This window comes from Tachypleus tridentatus, chromosome 10 (assembly GCF_004210375.1).
Source record: "Tachypleus tridentatus isolate NWPU-2018 chromosome 10, ASM421037v1, whole genome shotgun sequence".
NCBI classification, from domain to species: Eukaryota; Metazoa; Arthropoda; class Merostomata; order Xiphosura; family Limulidae; genus Tachypleus; species Tachypleus tridentatus.
In genome coordinates this window covers 137,202,912-137,228,624 of record NC_134834.1, presented here as the reverse complement: position 1 = coordinate 137,228,624, position 25,713 = coordinate 137,202,912, and the positions used below count along the sequence as shown (strand labels likewise).

The following is a 25,713-nucleotide window of genomic DNA, read 5'->3' as shown; positions in this document are numbered from 1 at the left end:
TCCCTTATCCCAAATACGTTTCTCGTCGCTTTAACAAACAATAGGCCCGGCATGGCCAGGTGATTAAGGCTCTCGACTCGTAATCCTAGGGTCGCGGGTTCAAATCCCCGTCACAACAAACATGTTCGCTGTTTCAGCTGTAGGGGCGTTATAAGGGGTGACGGTCAATCCCATTATGCGTCGGTAAAAGAGTAGCCTAAGAGTTGACAGTGGGTGGTTATGACTACCTGCCTTCCATTTAGTCTTACACTGTTAAATTATGGACGACTAGCAAAGATAGCCCTCGTATAGCTTTGGGCGAAATTCAAAACAAAAACAAACAAATTAACAAACAATAATAACTACGAACACTCGTGAGTTAGTTCCAAGGTTAACATACTTGGTTAGTAATGTAGCATATTAACCACAATGTGTGTTTTTTTCATTTCTTGAACATATTTTACTCTGGAGTTTTAACTAAAAGCTTAAAACAGAACAGTGTACAATATAGAGGAGAATAAGCTGTTTTATATTCTTTTAATAATTTTTAAAGTGTTACGTGAAATATGTTTCTTTTTTGATACTGAACAACTACTGTAATAAATATAGGATCGGGAGTTTATATTTTAGTTGTTCTTCGGCCATACACTATGTATTTGAAGAGCAGTACATATTTCCTGCATTCGTCGGAGTCAATCGTGATATATTGCTAATTGTAGTTTGTTGAACGTAAAGACCCTCGAATTAAAAGTCGTCGGTGCTAATACCTGACTGAATCAATTTGTCTAAATAAGCCACATTTGGCAAGAAAAGATATTCATTTTTGAATATGCCTCTAATAACATGGCACTTATGATGTCTGTACATCCTATGGGGCAAATATTCTAATAAATCAGCAGACGTTATTCGAAATACGTTATATTCTTCATCCAATACAACGCCAAAGTCTCTGACCCACTGGAATTTCATAGGATATATATTAAGACTTCTTGCCGATATATTTTTTTCAATTTATGGAATCACAATCCTAGTTATATGACACCTGCATCAAGAAAAGTGTGGTTGTACAACTGGATTCTCTACCATTTCTATATATTGTCTTGTAGTAAATACACACATTGAAATCCCTTCATAACTAAACCGCCACTGAAATTATTATATTCAACGACATTAATTTGTGCGTATTGTTTACCTTTGGTTCTCTGGACAAGAGTCTGTTTATTATCATTGTAAACATAAAACCCTCACTAGTATCGGAAGAGATCAGACACCAACAGCGATAGTGGCAGCTCTAGTAAAATCCAAGTAACTACAAACTGGTTATACAGTGATGTATAGTGCGATGCAGAGCTGAAGCGAATGACTGTATCATAGAATTATGTAAAAATAATAATCTAAAATAGATCGAGGCTCAAAACCAAAAATCACAAAAAGATTTATCTGACAACGAATTGAAGGTGCTGCTAGTTACATGCGTTAGTTGCACCAAAACAACCTTATGTTCTTATAAAACTTTGTGCATAATTATTGATATAATGAATTGCATTCTGATTAATATTCTAGACTGTATTAAATATGTACGTTTTAATCGTTTTGTGTAGTTTATAACACTTATTCAAATTAATATATCATCACAACATGGTGTAAAACTGATACATTACAACAGCATTAAATATATAATAGAAACTGTGGATTGTATACATTGAAATAGATAAATATATTATTTCAATTTGATTCAGTAAATGTAGCTGCCATAAAACGATAACTCGTTTATTTATCTTTTATCGTTTGGAAAATGTGAGACCATATACACGATGTTGAAATATCTTGGTTAATATTTTAATTACAAATCAGTTTCATTGTATAAGTTTTCTTTCAATAAATTAATTAGGTTTAAACACGTTAAAAAACACTACAAATGCGAAATAGTTTCCATGAAAAAAATAAGGAATTCCTGGGACAGATTAATCACTAAAATGCTATTGAGTTTAGTGAATTTTGTTTTGTATTTCGTTTAGGGTCATCGTTTATTAATCTGCAACAAGAAACACAGATATCTGGGATGAAGAGCTCCTTTAAAAGCTTTATCATTGTTTTCAAACCATTCGTTTTGGAAACTCGAAAACCTCATACTAGTATTTTATTATATGCAGCATAATACAAAACTGATCGCAAATTTGTAAAATTTAGAATGTAGTTTAATTTTTAACTATAATTTGAGACGAATAATAATTAATTTAGTTTCAGTTAATTTTGCGATATTTTCTTTTAATATAAACTGCATAAACCATGTTATAGTTGAACAGTAACTCTTTTAGCTCACAGTGGCACAGTGATATGTCTGCGGATCTCCAGCGCTAGAAAGCGGGTTTTAATACCCGTGGTGGGTAGACCACGGATAACCCCTTGTGTATCTTTGTGCATAATTACAAAAGGAGTAACTTTTGTCCCACACCATACTAATTTTTTCGTATATATCATGCACCTTCATATGTATTCATTAACACATGACGTGCATATCCGCTGTTTCCTTTTTAGTTTAGGTTTATTTTCATTACTTTCGTCTTGTTGCTTGTTTTATCTGTTCACGTGTATTTCAATTCAATTTAATCCACATATTTCTACTATCTTAATACTATTTTATTTGGTTGTATTTTATTACCCTCACTATTCCTTTTATTTCTGTGCATTTGCAAAACCCTAATTTCTACTTTAAGTATACCTCACTGCTTTCTTTTCTACTACATGCATGTTATACTATCTTCTTACAAACCCATGTGTATTTCCATTATTTTAACTCTTCTGCCACTTGAGAGTTTAAAACCATTCATTTTTTTATTTTAATGTTCCTCTATTTAATCATTAAATTCTTTGTATATTTATTTTGTTTATAACCCAAGAGCTGTTACAAATTTATTTTCTATCCTTCTTTGTGTGTGGATATGCTACAGTATTTGTTATGTTCCATGTTATAACTTAAAAGTTAATGGAAATTGGTTTATGTGTTTCACCACAGGTATTTATAGTATTTATTTCCAACTCAATATGATGTGGCATAAACAACAATTTTCTTCTTTTCTTCAACACAGACCTGCTTGTCAAACAACTATTGTATCTCTTTCAACAAAGTACCACATAAACTTGTCATACAATTATTGTGTTTCATTCAATACAGAATGACACAAACATTCTTGTCATACAATTATTGTGTTTCATTCAATACAGAATGACACAAACATTCTGTCATACAGTTATTGTGTTTCATTCAATACGGAATGACACAAACTTTCTTGTCATACAATTTATCTCTTGGACATGAGATACAATAAACATAGTTTCGTAAACTTTTTTTTTAATGCATAATGTCACAAACTTAGTTGATTCAAAACTCAAATTACCCAAACAACTATACTAAAATAAACCTTACTGTTTAAGATATTGCCTTAATTTTCCTTGAAATGTGATTAACTCGGGTCTCTAAACACGACCAAAGAATTAACAAAAATATAGAGAGAACAGTGACAATGTTTGGCGTAGAACCAAACTTCACTGTGCAGTTGTAAAACTCAGATGTTAAACTTTCATTATATATAAAAAAAATCACTTTGAGGTACAAATGAAAGTTTACACTTTACTTCAGTAAAGATGCAGTAGAGTAAACTAAACTATAATATTTGTTTATTAAAGAAAAATATTTATTATAGTTAAAGGGAAGTTTATTGTCTGAAAGTGAAATAATTGTTCTCACCAAACGATGGTAAAGTACGTCCCCATCATTGTCTTGGAATATGGCGAATGTTTCTCTTCGTGTCGTGTGTCGTATTTTTAAAACAGTAAAGAGTATCGACTTATCATCCAACAATGAATGATATTTTTGCCCAGTAATCAAGAGTGATTTATTTTCCGACGGTAAAGAATGCATTGTTGTAGTTCGACAGTAGTGTTGCAAAAAATAATCTCTTAATTTAAGTACGGCCTCCTTGTTCTTAACAATAATGGTTTTCTCTCAACCAACTAGTGGGTTTAACTAACTATTATATAGATCAAAACGCAGAGCATTTTCAGCAACATTTTACAGATTCAAACATTGAACTTTCCGATTCGTAGCTTAACACATCGATTACTAGACCACGCTACTTAAAGTACGAAAAAAAAAAAACATCCGTGAATGATGTTTTTTGATGCATTCGTTCCCCATTTATCTCCCTTCTTTGTAACTCGATATTTTATGAATAATATTTTATTTATTCACACCTTCCGCCTTCATCACCCTTATTTGTAAATCGATATTCCGTGAATGATGTTTTTGATGCACACATTCCATCTGCGGGACTCACACCACTAGAAACTGGATTTCAATACCCGTGATGTGCAGAGCACAGATAACCCATTGTGTATCTTTGTGTTTATTTCAAACTTTCTTTGTAAGTCGATATTTTGTGAATGGTGTTTTTTGATGCACGCGTTTCTCTTCACCGTCCTTGTCTCTTTAATTAGGTTGAAGGAAAACGTTTTATTATTGTTAACCCATAAACAGTTGGCTTGGCTTTGCACCATATTAAACTACTCGTTCGAATCTTCTAATCCACGTACAGCATTGTAATTAAAACCTCTGACGTTACTTAAAGATCATTCCTTAGCTGATGTTGGTGTTCTTTTTTTTTTTTTTTCCTTTTTGTTGTTTACACTTTCACTAAGGTAACGAGATTCTTTTATCGGGCTGTGAAAGACGAGACTGACGTTTCAATGACTAATTCCGCGAATTCTGTTGTCATCCTGGACGACAATGGCTTTTTTGGCTTGGCATCTTATTTTATTAATAAACTCTTCCTCTTCAGTTAATTAAGTTTAATATGGAGGTTATAAAAAGCTGTACAGGATTCTCTTTCAATAAATACTTAAATTTTCTTCTTTTTACAAACAGTTTATTTTGCCATCAATGTAAAAAAAAAACACTCGACTACAGTTTTAAGAACTTCTTTAGATAATTCTAACTTCAGAAACTGTATCGGTAAATCACTAAGTAGAATATTATGAGGTATATCCTCTTATTTAATAAATTAACAACAGCTTTTAACATGTGAGAGAAACCCGTTTTGACCATTTTTTTTCGACAACGAAAAATTGATCTGAAAAGAAACGGTGAAAAAGTTTTAAGAAATTTACATATAAAAATTTAAGGAGCTCTTCCTTCGTCAGTAGACAAATATCACAATATTTTCATGAGCAGAGTCGTTTGTTAGTTTTAATATTTCGAACTCTGTCAAAATGTCACCTGTTCATTCATTTTATAGGCAAGTAATGTAATTTCAGTTATCGTCTTAACACGACCTTTTACTCTTTCACTATCGTGTCTATTAATAAACAACTCTCCCAGTACCAGAATTACTTTTAGATGCGCAATAAAAAAAATAGAAAATATATATGTTTTAATATTTGATTTCTTGTCTGATATTTGGAACTGGTAATTATTGATGGTATGAAATCTACAAATCACGAGACTCTGTTCCAGAGGGAGACGACACATAGGTATGCCTGGTAGTGAAAGGGGTAAATGTAACTTATCATCACGATAGTTGCGATTGACGATAAAATTCGTACGTTTGAGCTCTAATCGCTGGGATGTTGTTACTAATTATCAGGCAATCCTGGTAATCAAGTTGGGTAAACATTTTACCTTAATAAGAAGGGTAAATAAAAAAAATGTAACGTATAAAGTATTGTGTTTTCATAAAATATACAAAGAAGTTTTTGTTTCAAAATAAAATAAAAACATAAAAGAGTAAAAAGAATCATTTGATTATGGCGTATACATCTTATTATTGTGGTTAAGTCTGGTTGCTTTGAATTTCGCGTAAAGCTACATTAGGGCTATTTTCACTAGCCGTCACTAAGTTATCAGTGTAAGACTAAAAGAAAGGCAGATAGTTATCACCAGCCCTCGTCAACTATTGGGCTACTCTTTTATCAACAAATAATGAGATTTACCTAACTAATAACGCCCCTACGGCTGAAATGGCGAGTACATTTGGTGTGACGGAGAATCGAATCTACGATCCTCAGATCACGAGTCGAGAGCTCTAACCACCTCTCCATGTCGGGCGTTGTTAGTGAAGGTCTGTGAAGTTTTTAATACCGAAACTATTTTAACAAAATTTAATTTTCTCAACTGAAACAATACCAGTGTTGATTATTCAAAATAAAACACGCTTCCTCTGTTTCCGCTTCATTTGAAATATTTGGTTTTATTATGCACAAAGCTACACAATGAGGTATCTGAGTTCTGCCAACCACGAGTATCGAAACACCTAATTTTAGCACATGAAAGTCTGTAGACGTGCGGTTGAGCCACTGGGAAGCTTATATGAAAAACTCAGCTTTTTCTGAGAATGAAAATGTTACAATCGATAAGAGGATTTGATTATTTTTCTTTTCTTTTCATTGTTGTAGACTGTTGAGAATTCGTTTTGCGTCTATGTAAGTTAATCATTTCTGTTTTTTCTCCTTTTCATTGTCAGTTATTTACAATAATTTCTGTTTCTTCTTTGTGTATTGTTTGCAATCTGCTTCTTCTCTTTCTTATATGCTGCCCACGATCCTTTTTCTTCTTTCTATTACGGTTGCTTACATTTCATTCTCTTCATTTATTCTCTAAGCTCTTCGGATTCTATTTCATTTGTACTGAACTGAATTTTGTCGTATCTTCTTTCTTTTTTAAACCACTGTAAAATAAGATAACTAGCTTTCTTCTTTCTCCTGTGTGGGGTTCATTTCATTTCCTTCTACCTCATCAAAATGATTGCATATATCACTTTCTATTCTTCATCTACTCAGTAGAATTATTCTACTGCATGTTAAAAAACAACAACAAAAAACCACTGGCTTGGCTTTGTGTGCATATTTTCACTCCTCGAGGAAATGCTTCAGTAAAGGAAGACTCGTTACTACCGTGAGTATTTCAGTTCACTCTTGTTGTAAATATTTCACATTAAGTTCTCTTTTTCCTTTTCTAATCAAGCATCAACTTAAATATTTAATAATCAACAAGATACCCAGTTTTGAAAGTTTCAACATTCAGAAGCTCGCTTCTGCCGTAAATATTGGACTTCAAAACGGTTAGACCCTATTATACCAAGCATGAGATCACACCTCCAACTGAAACAATTCTTTATAAACTATGACACATTTCAAATATTTTATATTAAATTAAAATCTTAAATGGTAAGGATCAGTAATAAAGGATACAAGTGTCTCCCCACTATTCGTTGGTAAAAGAGAAGCCTAGGAGCTGGCGGTGGGTAGTGATGACTAGCTGCCTTTCCTCTTGTCTTACACTGCAAAATTAGGGACGGCTAGCACAGATAGCCCTCGTGTAGCTTAGTGCGAAATTCAAAAACAAAGAAACAAGTTTCTCCCTCTGTGTTTTCTTGATTTCTGCACAATCACACATACAAAGTTGCAGAGCGAAAAATATATTTTTCTTGTATTCATTTAACATGTATTAACAAGCGATATTTATATAATACATAAACCAAATAACATATCTCAATAATTATTTACCAATTTTGAAACCATGCACTTGATTTATAATTTAATTCGTGTACCACTTCAAAAACACATTTTTAAGTCGCACATAAGTTGCACGTACAAAACGTAAGAGGACGTGTACGTTACAAACGGTGGAACATATGGAATATGTTTAAACGAGACATATAACTATGTTGTAGAAAGTGATTCAGAAATGTTTCACCTTTACACATTGTTTGTTTCTTTCTTTGTTTTAAATTTCGCGCAAAGCTACACGAGGGCTATCTGCGCTAGCCATCTCTAATTTAGCAGTGTAAGACTAGAGGGAAGGCAGCTAGTCATCACCACCCACAGCCAACTCTTGGGCTACTCTTTTACCAACAAATACTGGGATTGATCGTAACATTGATCGTAACGGCTGAAAGGGCGAGCATATTTGGTGCGACTGGGATTCGAACTCGCGACCCTCGGATTACGAGTCGAACGCCTTAACCCACCTGGCCATGCCGGGCCCATTTACACATTATCGTGTTACAGAGAGAGCGACTCAAAATATAAGCATTCAGTGCATATTGTTACGTGAAACAAATATATACATATTGAGATAGCATTGTATCACACAGAGAGAAAGAAAACGTATATGCTAAAAATATTATTCTCTTTTAAAGAGTAAGAAAAAAACACGTATATGGTCACCAAATTATCTTACACAAGAAAGTGAAAAAGATGTAGACACTAAATATACTGATATTATAAGTGAATCAAAATATTTACGCCTCAACGTACAAGTACATAACACAAAATTAGTCAAGGTCTACGCTTACTCGATATATTAAAAAGTTACATAAACTAAATATGCCTAAATATTGAACACATTGTTCAAAGTATGAATCACTAGATATGCATGCTCAAAATACTACGTTACACAAAGTGTCACAGAAGATGTGCATGTTGGACACATCTTGATGTTATATAGATGAAATAACCTGTATGACACACAAAAGAAATAGAAAATGTTATCAAACTGTACGATACATAAAGAAACAAAAGACAATAATAAACTATATGGCCCATAAAGAAACAGAAAATGCTAACAAATTGTATGACACCAAAAGAAATAGAAGATGTTAACAAACTTCATGGTATGTAAAGAATTAGAAGATATTAAGAAACTGTAGGGCACATAAAGAAATAGAAGATGCTAACATACTATATAACATAAAGAAACAGAATATGTTAACATACTATATAACATAAAGAAACAGAATATGTTAACATAATATATAACATAAAGAAACAGAAGATGCTAACATACTGTAAATTGTAAAGAAATAAATAATGATAACAAACAGTATGGCACAAAAAGAAACAGAAGATGTTAAACTGTATGATATATAAAGAAAGAGAATATGATGACAAACTGTATAGCATATAAAGAAACAAAGGATTGTAACAAACTGTACGTCTCATAAAGAAACAGAATATCTTAACAAACTCTGTGATAAGAAAGAAACAGAAGATGTTAACAAATTGCATGACCCATAAAGAAACAGAAGAATTTAACAAACTGTATGACACTTAAAGACATAGAAGATCTTAACAAATTGTATGACACATTCAAAAGCAGATGATCTTAACAAACTATATGATACATAAAGAAAAAAAAATTTTAACAAACTGTATCATACAAAAAGGAACAGAAGATCTTAACAAAGTGTATCATACAAAAATAAACAGAAGATGTTAACAAACTGTTTGATACATAAAAAACAGTAGATCTTCACAAACAGTATCGCACATAAAGAAATAGCAAATCTTGAAAAACTGTATAGCACACAAAGAAAATGAAGATGTTACCAATCTGAGTGACACATAAAGAAATAGAAGGTGCTAAACAACTATGTGACACATGACAAAACAGAAAATATTGACGAGTTGTAGGACACATAATAAAATTGAAGTTCTTAAAACACTGTATGATACTTAAAGAAACTGCATGATGCATTAACAAAAAGAAAGTGTTAACAAACTGTATGATACATAAAGAAACAGAAGATGATAACAATCTGTATGACACATAGAGAAACAGAAGATCTTAACAAAAATATGATGCATAAAGAAACAGATGATGTTAACAAATTGTATAGCAAATAAAGAAACAGAAGATCTTAACAAACTCTGTGATACATAAAGAAACAGAATTTGATAACAAATGGTACAGCACATAAAAAATATATATTAAAGAAAAAGAAGATGTTAATAAAGTGTGTAGCACATAGAGAAACAGAAGATGATAAAAATTACATGACACATCGAGAAACAGAATATCTTAACAAACTGTATCACACATAAAAAAACAAAAGATGTTAACAAACTGTACGACACATAAAGAAATAGAAGATGTTAACGAATTGTATGACACATATACAAAAAGAAGATATTAACCAAATCTATAACACATAAAGAGACATGATAAAAACTTTAGAGCACATAAAGAAATAGAAGATGATAACAAACTATATGACACATGGAGAAACAGAAGATCTTAACAAACTGTCTCATACATGAAGAGCAGAAGATGTAACAAACTGTATGACACATAAGGAAATATAATATCTCAACAAACTCTATGATAATAAAGAAACAGAAGATATTAACAAACTGTATGGCACATAAAAAACAGATGTTAAAAACAGTATGACACATAAAGAAATAGAAAATATTAACAAACTGCATGATACATAAAAAAAAACTGAAGATGTGAACAAACTGTATAACACATAAGGAAATACAAGATGGTACCGTTCTATTTCAGACATAAAAAAAATACAAGATGGTACCATTCAGTTTCACACATTAAGAAATAGAAGGTGCTAGAAAACTATGTGATACATGACAAAACAGAAGATGTTGACGAGTTGCATGACACACAATAAAGTTGAAGATGCTAACAAACGGTATGGTACATAAAGAAACAGTAGATGATAACAAACTGTCTACCACATAAAGAAATAGAAGATCTTAATAAACTGTATGACAGATAAAGAAACAAAATATCTTAACAAACTGTAGGATTCATAAAGAAATAGAAGATCTTAACAAACTCTAAAGTACATAAAGAAAGAGAAGATATTACAAACTTCATGACACATAAAGAAATAGATGATCTTAACAAACTGTATGATACCTAAAGAAGCAGAATATATAAACAAACTGTATAACATAAAGAAATAAAATATGTTTACAAACTGTAGAATACATTAAGAAACAGAATATGTTGCAAAGTGTATGAAATATAAAGAAATAAAAAATCTTAACAAACAATATGAAACATAGAGAAATATAAGATGTTAACAAACTGTATTATACATAAAAAAATAGAAGATGTTAAAAATCTGTATCACACAAAGTAACAGAAGATGTTAACAATCTGAGTGACACATAAAGAAATACAAGATATTAATAAACTGAAGAAATAGAAAATGTTAACAATCTTTATAAGACATAAAAAATACAAGATATTAATAAACTGTATGATACCTGAAGAAATAGAAAATGTTAACAATCTTTATAAGACATAAAAAAATAGAAGTTGTTAACAAACTGTATGGCACATAAAGAAATAGGAGATATTAACAAACCTTATGACACATAAAGAAACAGAAGATGTTAACAAATGTATGGAACACAAAAAATATAAGATATTAACAAACTGTATGATACATAAAGAAACTGAAGTTGTGAACAAACTGTATGACACATAAAGAAATAGAAAATGCTAACCACTTGTATGTTACTTAAAAAAAGGAGATGTTAACAAACTGTATGATAATAAAGAAATAGATGATCTTAACACACTGTATGATACCTAGAAAAACAGAAGATGTTAACAATGTGTATTTCACATAAAGAAATAGAAGATGATAACAATCTGTATGATATATAGAGAAATAGAAGATCTTAACAAAGAGTATGACACATAAAGAAATAGAAGATATTAACAAACTGTGTAATACATTAAGAAATAGAAGATCTTAGCAAACTGTATGATATGTAAAGAAATAGAAGATCTTAACAAACTGTATGATATGTAAAGAAATAGAAGATCTTTAGAAACTCTATGATACATCAAGAAACAGATGATGATAACAAACTGTATTGCAAACAAAGAAATAGAAGATCTTAACAAACTGTATGATATGTAAAGAAATAGAAGATCTTTAGAAACTCTATGATACATTAAGAAACAGATAATGATAACAAACTGTATTGCAAACAAAGAAATAGAAGATCTTAACAAACTGTATGATATGTAAAGAAATAGAAGATCTTAACAAACTGTATGATATGTAAAGAAATAGAAGATCTTTAGAAACTCTATGATACATCAAGAAACAGATGATGATAACAAACTGTATTGCAAACAAAGAAATAGAAGATCTTAACAAACTGTATGATATGTAAAGAAATAGAAGATCTTTAGAAACTCTATGATACATCAAGAAACAGATGATGATAACAAACTGTATTGCAAACAAAGAAGTAGAAGATCTTAACAAACTGTATAGCACATAAAGAAATAGAATATGATAACAAACTATATGACACTTATAGAAACAGAAGATATGAACAAAGAGTATAACACAAAAAACAGAAGATCATAATAAACTGTATAATACATAAAGATAGAGAAAATATTAACAAACAATATGGAACATAAACAAACAAAAGATATTAACAAACTGTGTGATACATGGAGATCAGAAAATGATAACAAACTATATGACACATGAAGAAATGGAAGATCTTAACAAATAGTATGACATATAAAGAAATTGAAGATCTTAAGAAACTCCATGATACATAAAGAAACAGAAGACCTTAACAAATTGTATCATATATAAAGAAACAAGATATTAACAAACGGTATGAAACATAAACAACCAGAAGATATTAACAAACTGTATGACACATTAACAGACAGAAGATGTTAATAAACTGTACAATACTTAAAACAACAGTTGTTAACAAACTGTATGACACATAAAGAAAGAGAATACTTTAACAAACAGTATGAACCATAAAAAATAGAAGTTCTTAACAAACTGTATGATACATAAAGAAACAATAGATTTTAACAAACTGTATGACACATTAGGAAATAGAAGATCATAACAAATACTATGAAACATAAAGAAGCATAATTTGATAATTAACTGTATAGCACATAAAGAAATAGAACATCTCAAAGAAAAAGATGTTAACAAACTGTACAGCACATAGAGAAACTGAAGATTTTAACAAACAGTATGACAAATAAAGAAATAGATGTTAACAAAATCTATGACATCTTGAGAAACAGAAATTGTTAACAAACTGTATGATGCATAAAGAAACCGATGTTAATGAAATGTATGACAGAAAGAAATAGAAGATATTAACAAATTGTATGAACCATAAAAAACAGAATATGTGAACAAACTGTATGACACATAAAGAAACAGAAGATGTTAACAAACTGTATGGCGCATAAAGAAATAGGAGATGTTAACAAACTGTATGACAAATAAAGAAATAGAATACGTTAACAAACTGTATAGCACATAAAAAATATAAGATGTTAACAAACTGTATGACACATAGAGAAATAGAGATGATAACAAACTGTATGCAACATAGAGAAACAGAAGATCTTAACAAACATTATTATGACACATAAAGAAATAGAAGATCTTAACAAACTCTATGATGCTTAAAGAAACAGAAGATGTTAACAAACTGTGTGAAAAATAAAGAAACAGAAGATATTGACAAACTGTATGACACATAAAGTATGTCCCAAATATTAGTATGCCACTCAGAACTACGAAAACATGCATATTAAATATTTTCACAGGGTGAAACAAGCTTCATTTTGAATAAATAATGAAACAATTTCAGAAGCAACCGTCTGCTCTATACACCAGCAAAGTTGCCACTTAGAATTTTTGTGTATAGAAACAAACAGAAGATGTACACACTTAATACGTTATTATGTTAACACGGAATTATACAGATGGTGTAAGCTCTGAAACATTTGCGTTTAGATATTCGTGGCCTACTTGTACAGCGGTAGGTTTATGTATTTAGAACTCTAAAATAAGAGGTTCGATTCTCCTCGGTAAACACAGCAGATAGCTCAATATGCCTTTGCTATAAGAAAAACACTTATGCTAAAGATATTGATATTTGAGAAATATTGTGAAACATTCAGTAATTTGATCATTTACAAAGTCGTGAAATGAATTATTCAAAATAATATAAATAAATATATTTACTTACGTAATTTTAATCTTTCTTTAATTTGTTTGTTACTTGTATAGAGGTTAAATTCATCACTATTGTACCTATATTTGTTTATTGTGATAACAATCATTGATTGTCCCATGGTGGTGAACTCACACCTCTGGGAACGATTTTCGATACCCGTGGTTGGCAGAGCATATATATCCCTTTATGTAACTTAGTGCTTAATTACTAACAAACAACTGATGATAATGAATTAACGTTTAAAATAATCTTTTGTTTTAAAGTAAAATTAAGATAGCATATGATGGCGCATTAACCATTTAAAATGTAATATTGGACAATATGTTTCTACATATGTAAAAATATATACCTATAACAAAATATAATCCACTTCCTTTTTCTTTTCCAACAGTGGCACAACGTTACAATTATTAAGTTACTTTAAACATCGAGATCGGATTAAATCGTTATTCAGCCTAGAAATATTTCTAGTTCAGAAATCTAACCACTGACCTAATTCAAGCTTTATAAAGGTGTAACTATACGAACCTGATCTGTACTTGTTAGTAGTGGCGTTCGTCCAGGAACTCGTCTCCGAGAACCGAAACAAACACAGGTAGCATAAGGAATCATTATTGCATTTACTGTACTTAAGTCTTTTAGCACAACTTATATTGTCCAAAGCTGATTCCAGTCTTGCCAAACCTGACTGATCCTCGAAATCATAGCAATAATATTTGTGATCCTGGGAATAATAAGTAGACTCTCCACTGCACAATCGTATGAGGTGGCGGATTGTAGCTCGCGAGGTAGCGTCATGAAACCCAGTATGATTAAGGAGCCACAACTCCGTGTGACGCGTCTGCTCGATACACCAGCAAAGTTACCGAGGCTCCACGAGACATCATGACCAATCTGAAGGACTACAGATATAAACCACTATTAACTAACTCCTGAGCAAGTGACGTCATCATCTCGTTCCTGAAAAAAAAAGAGTATAATTTGCTCTCAATGGATATTGGTTTAAGGAGAAATATTATCTGGTTACTCAGTAACTATAAAATAACAGAACAATATTGCACGGTTACTTAATAGCTATAAAATAATAAAATAAACGAGTTGTGAAAATACATTCATTACTTTGCTTTCCTTAGTTTTTCTCTTTTTCTCTCTCTCCTTTTCCCATGTAAAGTCTTTATAAAAGCAAACTCTGTGTAGCACAAAAAAACAGTTTTTTGTACTACGAGTGCAATAGTTTACAGAATAATTTTCAATAAATCTACCAGTTCAGCAACCATAAGACATATTATCCTTTAATTTTACTCGTACGCACTTATAACATATTTCGAATTTTCACAGTGTGCTTGAATAACGTTTCCCTTCTTTGTGTTCTCATATAAGAGTAGGCTGCAGAAACGAATGAGACACAGAGTATGTGCAAAGGAGTTCCTTTACACCCTCTTGCGATATAACGCTCGGCAAAGATGTTAACGGAGCTGGTGCTTCTATTCATTCTCAGACTACTTAATGCTACTACAGGTGGCGCTGAAGTAGATATCATTCACTGTAACGTCTCACCTTCCACCATTAAGGAACCGAGCTTATCAGCTTTTTTCATGTTCTGTTAGCGAGGAGAGACTTTAAACGGTGTTTTCCTTTCTTTAGTGGATCTTTAATAAATAACGAAACAGATTTCAGAAGCAATAATTATAGAGACAGTTTGATATAACACTGTCTCTTTCGACAGCAATCATCGGTCGAACAGTGGTAAGTCTCCAGACTTCCCTAAAATCCGGGATTAGATTCTCCTCAGCAGATTAGCAGACAGCCGAATGCGATTTCGTTCAAAAACAAACAAACAATTCGTATAATGATTAGCTAGAACTAAATTCGCTCAACATTGTCAGTAAACGTATTTCTTATAGTTATATTAAATTCATAGCAGTAAGCTTGAATTATGGTTACGAAATTTCACTTACAGCTGCCGAAAGTTCCGAACTATTTTTGTAAGTAGTTTGTCAAACACAAGATATTTATTCAAAGACGTATAAGCATTGGTAGAAATTTGGAAGTTGGTATATTGTACAAAACACAATGAAGTTTGAGACAACTCTGGGATTAACTCCGAGTGTAAAAGTGGCACAGTAGTATGTTTGCGGGTTTAAAACGCTAAAGACCAGACTTAGATACCCGTGGTGGGGAGAGCATAGATAGCCCATTGTGTAGATTTGTGCTTAATTGTAAACAAGAATCGAGCGTAAAAAGTAAATCTTAATATGGGAAGGCGGAAGTTGTGAATTTTTATATAGTAAACACAATGATATTTTTACATAGAGTTTTGAAGAGCTGTATAATTTGTGTGACTACAACTACTTCCACACATTCAGTAAAATCTTGACGAGTAACGACACCTAGATCAGTAGCACCAGTGGTTCTTGTCTGATCTATAGTACTAGCACGTAGCTCTGACTCACTGGAATCATTCTTGTCAACATTATACCATAGTAACGTATACCATCCACCCTTTAGACCTGTTCTGCTACTTGTGATATATATAATCCCCAGTCATGACTGTAATAGTATTCAAATCTGCATTATCGAACAAGTTTTATCATTCCTGTCTAAGTCAGTACTAAACACAATGTTTGTCTTATTATAATTATGTTACCTGTCATGTGAACCGATAATTAAATTTGTTTCACTTTTATTTGTCCTATACAGAGGTAGCGCGCGCCGAGATTCAAGTCGATATTACTTATGACACTGAAGTCACTTTTATCAATTGTATATCGTAATCTATTATACTAATATCTACAACTATACTATCTGTAGTACAAAAGCCACTTTTATCAAGTTTTTTTTTTTAATTTTAACAGCTCAATACTGATGGGCTTGTACAGATTTAATTTAATTTTCGTCTATATATGGGGCAAAAACCCGGTCTCCAGTCATATGTTACGTTCACGTGTACCGATATTTAAGTCTGTAATGCTTGTGGGGCTTAAGACATTTTTACCCAGTCTAAACCAAAATAACATGTACCATCAGCACATCCCACTTACGGTGTTACATGTAAGTGCAGCAAAGAGCTTGTATGTTTTGATCAATCAACAAAAAATATTCAAATAAAATTCGGCACAATGGGCGAAACACACAACTTCTATTTGTTTATTTATACACATAAATGTAAACAAAAAACAGTTCGGAAAATAATACCCAGAGATTTTGATCCTTCAAGTTTCGTCTTGACAGATGTCGCTCGTCTTCTGTCGTAAACTTTGACAAACACTCGAAACACCTGTTTAGACAGATGGTGCACAACGTGCCATTTAAATGTCCTACAGCCAGCCAGCATCTCAACCTTTGTTGAAACACTTTTATGATTTTAATATTATTCACTGTTCCTCGAGCAGTACTCTGTACTCCAGTGTCCATTAACCACACATAACAGTAAAATAGCATTAAATCTCAACAATATAAAATATTTCTACCGAGCTGGAACAAACTTTTATATTTTATAACATTTTACGTAGCTTGTAAAACCTCTACGTTTCAACTGTTAGTATAAATATCTTACTGTTAAACTCAACATCTTTGAAAAAAACAAAGTTGTATTCAACTTTTGAATGATGTTTTTTATCTAATGTCACAATTAACTGTAAAATATTTAATAAGTGAATGCCATAAAAACATATTCAATATCCATTTATTATCTAACTATCGCCTAACTATATATGTTAATAAAAATATAAAAAAAAAAATATTTATGGCAATAAGATTTCTTGTTAAGAAACTAGCCAAACGATAAACTTTAAAAATACACTTTAATTTTCATGTCTATATGATTAAAGAGTTAGGACTTAGTGAAATATGGATATGGATAAATATGCACCTACTGTATTAAAACTTTGATGCTTGTAATATTTACCGATACATTAGCTCAGGTATCACCTCATATCAAACCATTCTTCTTTTGTTTTCAGCTAAATCGAGTTAAGAAAACAGAGAAAATGGGACAAAAAGAAATACTACTTAGGTCCACTTATCCCAAATATTAAACTGTTAGTTAACTGTGTAAACATTTTAAAAATTGTACTTTCAGGCTTCAAATAATATCCACAATAGATGGGTGTTATTAAATATTAGTTAACTTTTCCTAATTAATATATTTAAATTATAGAAAACTTCCTTAATGTTCATTCCAAGAGATATATAATTATCACACAGAGCCAATACTTATAGTTTTCTCACCTTTCTAACAGTCTATGGATGGTAGTACATAAGGCAGTTTATCTGTTAACGTGCTTCACAAAGTATGTACAGAATGTCTATATTCTGACTCTTTAACGATTCTAAGCTTTTTATTAATGTAAAATGATTTAAACTGCCTGACAAAGGGCTTTTGCCAAAAAAACATTGCAGATAAACGTAAAGATTTTGTCATAAGCATGTGTTTACCAGTTTGAACAATTTCGTTTTCGTTATTCCATTATTTTTCCACGTGTTGCGGTCTTTCCCACTATGCGTTTTATCTGAACTACAAGCTAGCTTTCCATTACTGGCACCGAGCCTGGGTTTCTACAAATAATCTGAATTTTTCTTGGTATCCAGCTATGATGGTTTTAGGTTGTTGGCATTCAACCTATGTTTCTACAACTAATCTAGATTATTAATTAGACAGAATAATTTCCATTAATGGTATCAACTTTGGATTTCTTCAATTGACTTAAATTAGTTGGTAATATATTTTCCATTTGTTAGCACTACACCAGTTTTTCTATTAGTAATCTAAACTTAAAGTAAGCTTTCCACTATTGATACTTAAACTTGTTTTCTGCAAGTATTTAACAGTTTTCTTTTCATTACTACCACCAAACTTGGGTTTCTACAACTAATCCGAATGACATGGTAGGTGACTTTTCACTGTTGGCACCAAAGTCTGTATTTCTACAAGAATTTTAAATTATTTAGTAGCTGACTTTCCTTTATTAACAACAAGTCCGTGTTTCCAAAGTAATCTAAACTTAAAGAAACATTCCATCCTTTAGGTTTAACTTTGTTTTCTAGAAGTAATATAAATTACTTTGTAGTTAGCTTTATATTGTTGGCATCAAGGTAGGGTTTCTATAAATAATCCAAATTATTTGGTAGCTCGCTTTACAATGTTGGCACCAAGCCAGAGTTTCTTCATGTAATCATAATTACTTGTTATGTAAACATCTAACTTTACACAAGTTTTTATTTCATCATTCTGTGCATGCATTTTTCGTTAATTATTCCTTTTTAACTTTTTGTTTATTATACTTTGGTTTTCTTAATATTATTATCCATTTATATTTTGTTAATTGTTCTTACTGTTTTCATTACGTGGAATTGTATGTTTACTTCTTTTGCATTGCAAGATTTCAAATTCTTATTATGTTTTTGTCTCGTGGGAAGGTAAATATATTGAGTTTCCTATGTTTATTTTTTCTTCTTTTCAAAATTTACAACTGCTATTTCTTTACATTTTGGCTAAAATAGTTGACAACGATACCTTGTGATAATCTTAGTAGGCTAAACAAGAGGTACATACATTGCAAATTTCTTAATTTTCACCACTATGGAAGAGGGAGTTCAATGTTTAGAGACGATGTTTGTACATGAAAACATTATAAGAGATTGTTATTAGTAGCGTTTTAATTTACACAATGTGTAGAACTGTATATACCAAGCCAAAGAATAGATCTTATTTGACCAAACGTTACTCGTAAAGGTTTTGAGTGTGTTTCTGTGTTTTTTCGTATAGCAAAGCCACGTCGAGCTATCTGGTGAGTCCACCGAATAGAATGAAACCCCTCATTTTAAAAGGTTTTCTCGTTGTGAATAAAGCTATTTACCCAGAAACTTACTATCCTGTGTACATTGAGATCACAATTTAGTAAGCTCCAATAATCCTTTTAGTATAAAAATCTCATGATATGTTAAGTGTCTATCTCTTTTTAAGTATACATGTATTTCACGACTTCTTTACTTTGTTTTGAATAGCATTCTCTTTTGCAATTTACTGTATTTTGAGAATATTATTTGTTTCATCTTTTACCAACACCTTGCTATTATTCATTACTGTTCATTTTGTTAAATTTCTATTTGTATTTATTTACATTTGACTTATTTGTTCAATGGTTATATTTAACTAACATAATTCTGGGGAAACTAAAATATTTTTCTATAGATTGTGCTCTTGCTACAAGAACAAAATGTCGTTTCAAGTAAAGATTGTGAGTAACAACACACATTCTGAGTTTTTGTGTTTAAGTGCACGATGAGCACCCCATCCCTTCTCCGAAGACACTGTATTTCGGAGTTGTATTTATCGATATTTGGACTCGTTTGTTTGTTTTTTGACTTTTCGCACAAAGCTACTCCAGGGCTATCTGTGCTAGCCGTCCCTAATTTAGCAGTATAAGACTAGAGAGAAGGCAGCTAGTCATCACCACCCACCGCCAACTCTTCGGCTACTCTTTTAACAACGAATAGTGGGATTGACCCGTCACATTATAACGCCTCCACGGCTGAAAGGGCGAGCATGTTTGGCGCGACGGGGATGCGAACCCGCGACCCTCAGATTACGAGTCGCACGCCTCAACACGCTTTGCCATGCTGGGCCGTTTGGACTCTTAAGCTTAAACCTGTTGAACTAATAGACTTGTTTATACATCTTCACTGTTGGTGTTGGTATACAAAGTGGCTAAGCAGATTGGAGCTTATACTGATAAATTACGCTATGAGATTAGTAAGATGTTAGTAATTCGCGTTTCCCAAACGTAACACATGTTTGAAAGACAAAGATATTAGGTAGAAATTTGAAAACTAACTTCAAGGCTCAGCTAGGCCAAAAAGTTGTTAGTAACAAATATATAAAAAGCGTATAAATGTTTATTATCAGAATTCCTTTCTACAGGTAATACTTCATTGTTGGAAAATATTTCTCATGAACAAAAACTAGTTTGTGTTCTAGCAACAAAAAGGTAACCTCAGATTCGGTAGTCAGCTAGCACAGTCTCCGTGTTGTTAGGTAACCTCACATTCGGTAGTCAGCTAGCACAGTCTCCGTGTTGTTAGGTAACCTCACATTCGGTAGTCAGCTAGCACAGTCTCCGTGTTGTTAGGTAACCTCACATTCGGTAGTCAGCTAGCACAGTCTCCGTGTTGTTCTATGAAACACGAAAGAAAGAACTCTATTTCTTTTTTTTCTGAAATGTTCCAACTTGCACGGAATATGGCGTGTAAACAATTCTATTACTCCAAAAACAACAGAAATTAATTAGACGAAAATATATGGCAAGACTTGAGCATAATCACCAGTACAATAGTGCATTAGGTGTATTATAAAAAGCTTTAAAAATAATAGTTATTCACTATTAAATTAAGGAAATGGGCACAAAGTGTGTGCATTTTGGAAGTTAAAATTACGCAATATGACCTCTCTGCAAATGAGTATAACACGTAATAATAATTAAAATTTGTTAATTTAAAAAGGTGTAATGGGGATCATCAAAATTACAGAAACAAACCAGGTAGCTTAAAGTGAAAATCCAGTCATAAGATTTGAGACGTGATGCTTACATTAACTTCTCATGCTACAATTCCCTATTTTGACTCTCTTAAATATTACAACTTTTAGGTAAAATCAAAATGGAGATTTGTAGCCTGAAGATATAATGGTTACGCTGTATTTGATAATGGTAACGCTGTATTTCATACCTTAAGTTTCTTTTGTTTTTTTACGACAACATTTACTCATTACACAAACCTATCTTCCTCCTCCTGTTCGCCACTCATAGTAAAGTCAATCACTGTTTTGGTGCAGCTCCACAAATTTCCTTTCTAGAGCGATATTCTACATACTTTACAAAGTCTAAAACGTGATAATTAACAGTTATGAATATATTATTTTAATATATCCTTTACTCCTCCAGTTCTGACACTTCTCCGATCCCCTTCCATTGTGACAAACCTAAACTCTAGTGGGCCGTCACTGTTTCATACGTTATTTGAAATTGAATATTTTCTATATAAAGCATATAGCTACAAAATTTTTTCCTCACTTTAATCTAGAATCGACATCAATTTTTCCATCTCCTGCTTGCGCGATTTTAGCTACTTCTTTTAATCAGCTTCAAGGATGGCTACTCCATCTTCAGTATCTATTAAATTCGCAGTAACACAGAGTTGGCTATAATTCTACACGTACCATCAACCATCACCGTGACTGCCGATCTTATGCTAGAAACTGGCCTTTATGTTATCTTTTAAACTATGCTTATAGATTTCTGTTGTGGGAGTCAGCCTAGACATTTGTGTGCACGTATACAAACTATGAAGTTCCATATCAGTTACAGACTACAATAAAACAAGTGGGTATTCACAGTTATATAGCCGCTGTTATTTACTAGGTAGTCAAATAAACTTAAAATTACCATACACAATGAACAATGATTCGTTTAGTAATATTACCCAGGTTTTATCACAATACTCACAGCCATTTTTGCTGCAAGCTGTCGGAACAATATCAAGTAATAAATAAAAGAAAAATGAGGAATCCATATTATGAACCCCCTAACTTGATTCATGATAATGTACTGAAATTTAACTGGATTCGTCCTTTATGCGTTTTATAAACGTATCTATGGTGAAGTAGAAATAGTACTTTTAAATAGACTTAAATACGATCAGATGTTCAAAAGATTTACTTAAAAATTAATAAATGAACTTGAAATCGAGCTGGGATAATTTTGATGTTTAATGGCAATTGCTCTAAATACTTTGTAAACTAGTGAGTAATTTGTGTCAATGTTTAATTGCCTTTGACAATACGTAGTTTTTTGGACTAACTGTAAAATGAAAGAGATTATATTTGAAAAACTTTAGAAACACTGATGTTTGCTTGCATCAGTAATTAACCCCAGAGAAGTACAATAAAGTCAGAGAATTAGTTGATTAAGTTTCTTTTTATTATTATTTTCAGGTTTAATAAAATAATATTAAAAACTTCACCATAATGATCCAAACCTGTACATGCCATTCTGAACTTTTGATAGTTATATACAGCTTTTCTTTACACTTAATAGTTTGTCTTTATCCTACAAAGGTTTCTTAACAATCTTGTGGTGACATTAAAGCATCAGAAATACGTAAACTGAAATTCTTTCACCCTTCTTGCTAATCTTTCAGCCATAGGTCTGTCCAAGGACGAATTATTGATTTATTGATTTCTGGACGGCGGCGAACATTTTGACTACGTTATTACTTGGCACTTAGTATTATGTGTGAAAGAATATAATTATCATAAGCAAACCAGATTAAACACCGCCAAAATTTCGTAATATTACATAAAAAGTAAAAACTTTCATTTTTAAGCCGTTTCTGAAGAGTATTAGCGTACTGTTGTCATTCACTGATGTTCTAATTACAATACACTTGCTTTTAATAGAAGCAGAACAGGAGCAGAGAAAAGCAACGTCAATTGTCTATTAATACCTGTAGTTATGTGAAGACGAACCGAAACGGAAATAAAAGGTGCCACATTGAATGTCTATAGATAACAATACTTTGAACAAAGGCAGAAATAAAACTAAAGCAGCAGGTGTATTTTCATCTGTCTATGATAAGCATCAGTAAGGACTTTTTAACCAAACAAATAACACAAAATTATCACATAATCCATATAGATATACATTACAATTCTTATATTTCCTTGCTTAAATGTATTCTATTTATAACCTTCAACATAGTTGTACCAGCGCTTTGTGGTATGAGATGTATCATATTGTTGTAGAATTTGTACTAATTCATTAAAAAAAAAGTGAATTAAACTATGAAGACTGTTATGTGGTAACAAAACATAACATAGACATTTGAAAATTGTCGCTTTGAACATTGTTGGGTGTTTTTCAACTTATTCAGCTCGATGTTAGAAGCTGTCATAAACGGAACGATGTAAGGCAATGCGTGAAAAGTTTCATCCAACTATATAATCTAACGAGTGCTAATAACAGCTGAAAACTATAAGTATCAATTGGGCATGAGATATTTCTTGTTTTCATCCTAATGAAAAGGGTAATCGACTCGCCATCTGTAGGTCGGCGGGTTCGAATCTCGTTGGTCAAGAGTAGCGTAAGAGTTGTCTGTGGGTAATGTTGACTAGCTTCTTTCCCTCTAGTTTATAACTTCAAAAGTATAGATGCCATAAGCAATTTCAATGAACTAAACAAACCTTATCTTTGCATATTAAAAAACAAATTAAAGATATTCACATGAATTACAATCAGAATAACAGTGTTATATTAAGTGAATTATCAATTTGTTCGTTTGTAGCTAAGCACAAAGCCACATAAAGAGTTATCTATCCTCTGCTCACCACGGGTATCGAAATCCGGTTTCTAGCGTTGTAAGTCAACAAACATAACGATGTTACACTAGGGGGCACTTCAAACAGAAAATGCATTTGGAATGACGGTATAATCTTATTTTATAGTAAGATACGAAATATAATCTATAATTATTCAGACTTTTGAAATACAATCCACTACAATACAGAACTTAATATGGAGGCTCGGCATGGCCAGGTGGTTAAGGCACTCGACTCGTAATCTCAGGGTCGCGGGTTCGAATACCTGTCACACCAAACATGCTCGCCCTTTTATATATAGTTTCAATCTTACAAAACAGACATTAAGGAAAGATCATATATAGAAACTATACTCATCAACGACAAAAGTCCAGAACTAAACAACGAATTGTGCATTTCCACTGAAGCACACACTTCACATTCAGCACCTTAAATATCATAACGTGTACACTTGCATATGATAGGTTATCACATACTTTTAAAATTATTTTCGATGTTAATATTCTACAGTCCATTCTATGTATTTGCAGTCAGAATAATAAAGCACGAAAAACCGCAGTTTTAGTTTAATTCGGCAAGTGATTTTGTCAACTTTCAACTCAAACTTTACTGGGACAATGAAAATATTGTTTCAAGTATGTTAAAACTTTCAGCAATATAACGCCAACAACACTTTAAGAGGTTAGCATATCTTTTCAAACCAAACAGTTTTTATTCTGGAATAAAAACGGTCTTTTATCTTTTTCGAAGAGTAAGCTTCGTTTTTTTCCCCCTAATTTTATTGTCAAAATGTCTAAATCGCTTTCCAGTAAGAACTACAAATTCTGAAAAAACAACAAAATATTTCTGTCAGTCTATTGAGTGCTACAGCAACACATCTTGTAGAAGAAAACAAAATAATTTGGTCAGGACAGAAAAACAAATATGCTTTTTACTACAAGAATCAACCGTCTCGTTCGACTACCAGTCTGTCTACAAAGAAACCCGAAGACTGTTAGTACTAAACGTCATTATCTTAAAACCATCCTACGAAATATTATAAATTCGAATTACCGTCAAAAACAATATCACAAAAAACAATAGAAATACTCAAGGACAATAAAAAAATAACAGACCAATAGTTCTAAAACTGACTTAACGCTACAACGTTTATGGTACAAACTGAAGAAACCAACGCATGTCAGTTGTCTCATAAAAGAACTATCAGCTATATTAGTTATCTGCTCTCTCTGTTCCCAGCTGGGATAGCGGAAAGACTTTAGATTTACAACAATAAAATTGAGGGTTAGATTCCCTTCGGTGGACATAACAGATAGCCCGATGTAGCTTTGCTATAAGAAAAAAACACACAGCTCTAACTGCACTGTAACACAACTACAAAAAGCCATTCCAATAGCTCACCAAGCAGTTTACATAGAAATTGATATAAACCTTATGAATGTTTTGAAACTAAAGAGAAACAAACTCCCAGGCCCTGCATGGCCAGGTGGTTAAGGCACTTGACTCGTAATCTGCGAGTCGCGGGT

The 25,713-nt window shown here is 32.0% G+C and overlaps 1 protein-coding gene and 1 long non-coding RNA gene across 10 annotated transcripts in view; one reads left to right on the top strand and one right to left on the bottom strand.

Moving 5' to 3' along the window:
• LOC143230423 (uncharacterized) overlaps positions 1-25,713 on the bottom strand; it is a 127,313-nt gene that overhangs the window by 76,291 nt on the left and 25,309 nt on the right. For 3 of the 9 annotated variants that reach the window (XM_076463951.1, XM_076463949.1, XM_076463957.1), the window contains 2 exons: positions 20,810-20,990; positions 14,344-14,775 (listed from right to left, as the gene is read on the bottom strand). In XM_076463951.1, coding sequence (XP_076320066.1) covers positions 14,344-14,427 — 84 coding nt within the window. In that variant the 5' untranslated portion in view covers positions 14,428-14,775; positions 20,810-20,990. Of the gene's footprint in view, positions 1-14,343; positions 14,776-14,934; positions 15,291-17,690; positions 17,710-20,809; positions 20,991-25,713 lie in introns of those variants that run through there. The other 6 variants (XM_076463953.1, XM_076463952.1, XM_076463956.1 and 3 more) reach the window with 5 other exon arrangements.
• Positions 17,777-25,713, top strand: part of LOC143230424 (uncharacterized) — a 32,653-nt gene continuing 24,716 nt past the window's right edge. Inside the window, exon 1 of the long non-coding RNA XR_013016431.1 lies at positions 17,777-18,702. This is a non-coding gene — a long non-coding RNA (uncharacterized LOC143230424). The remainder of the gene's footprint in view (positions 18,703-25,713) is intronic.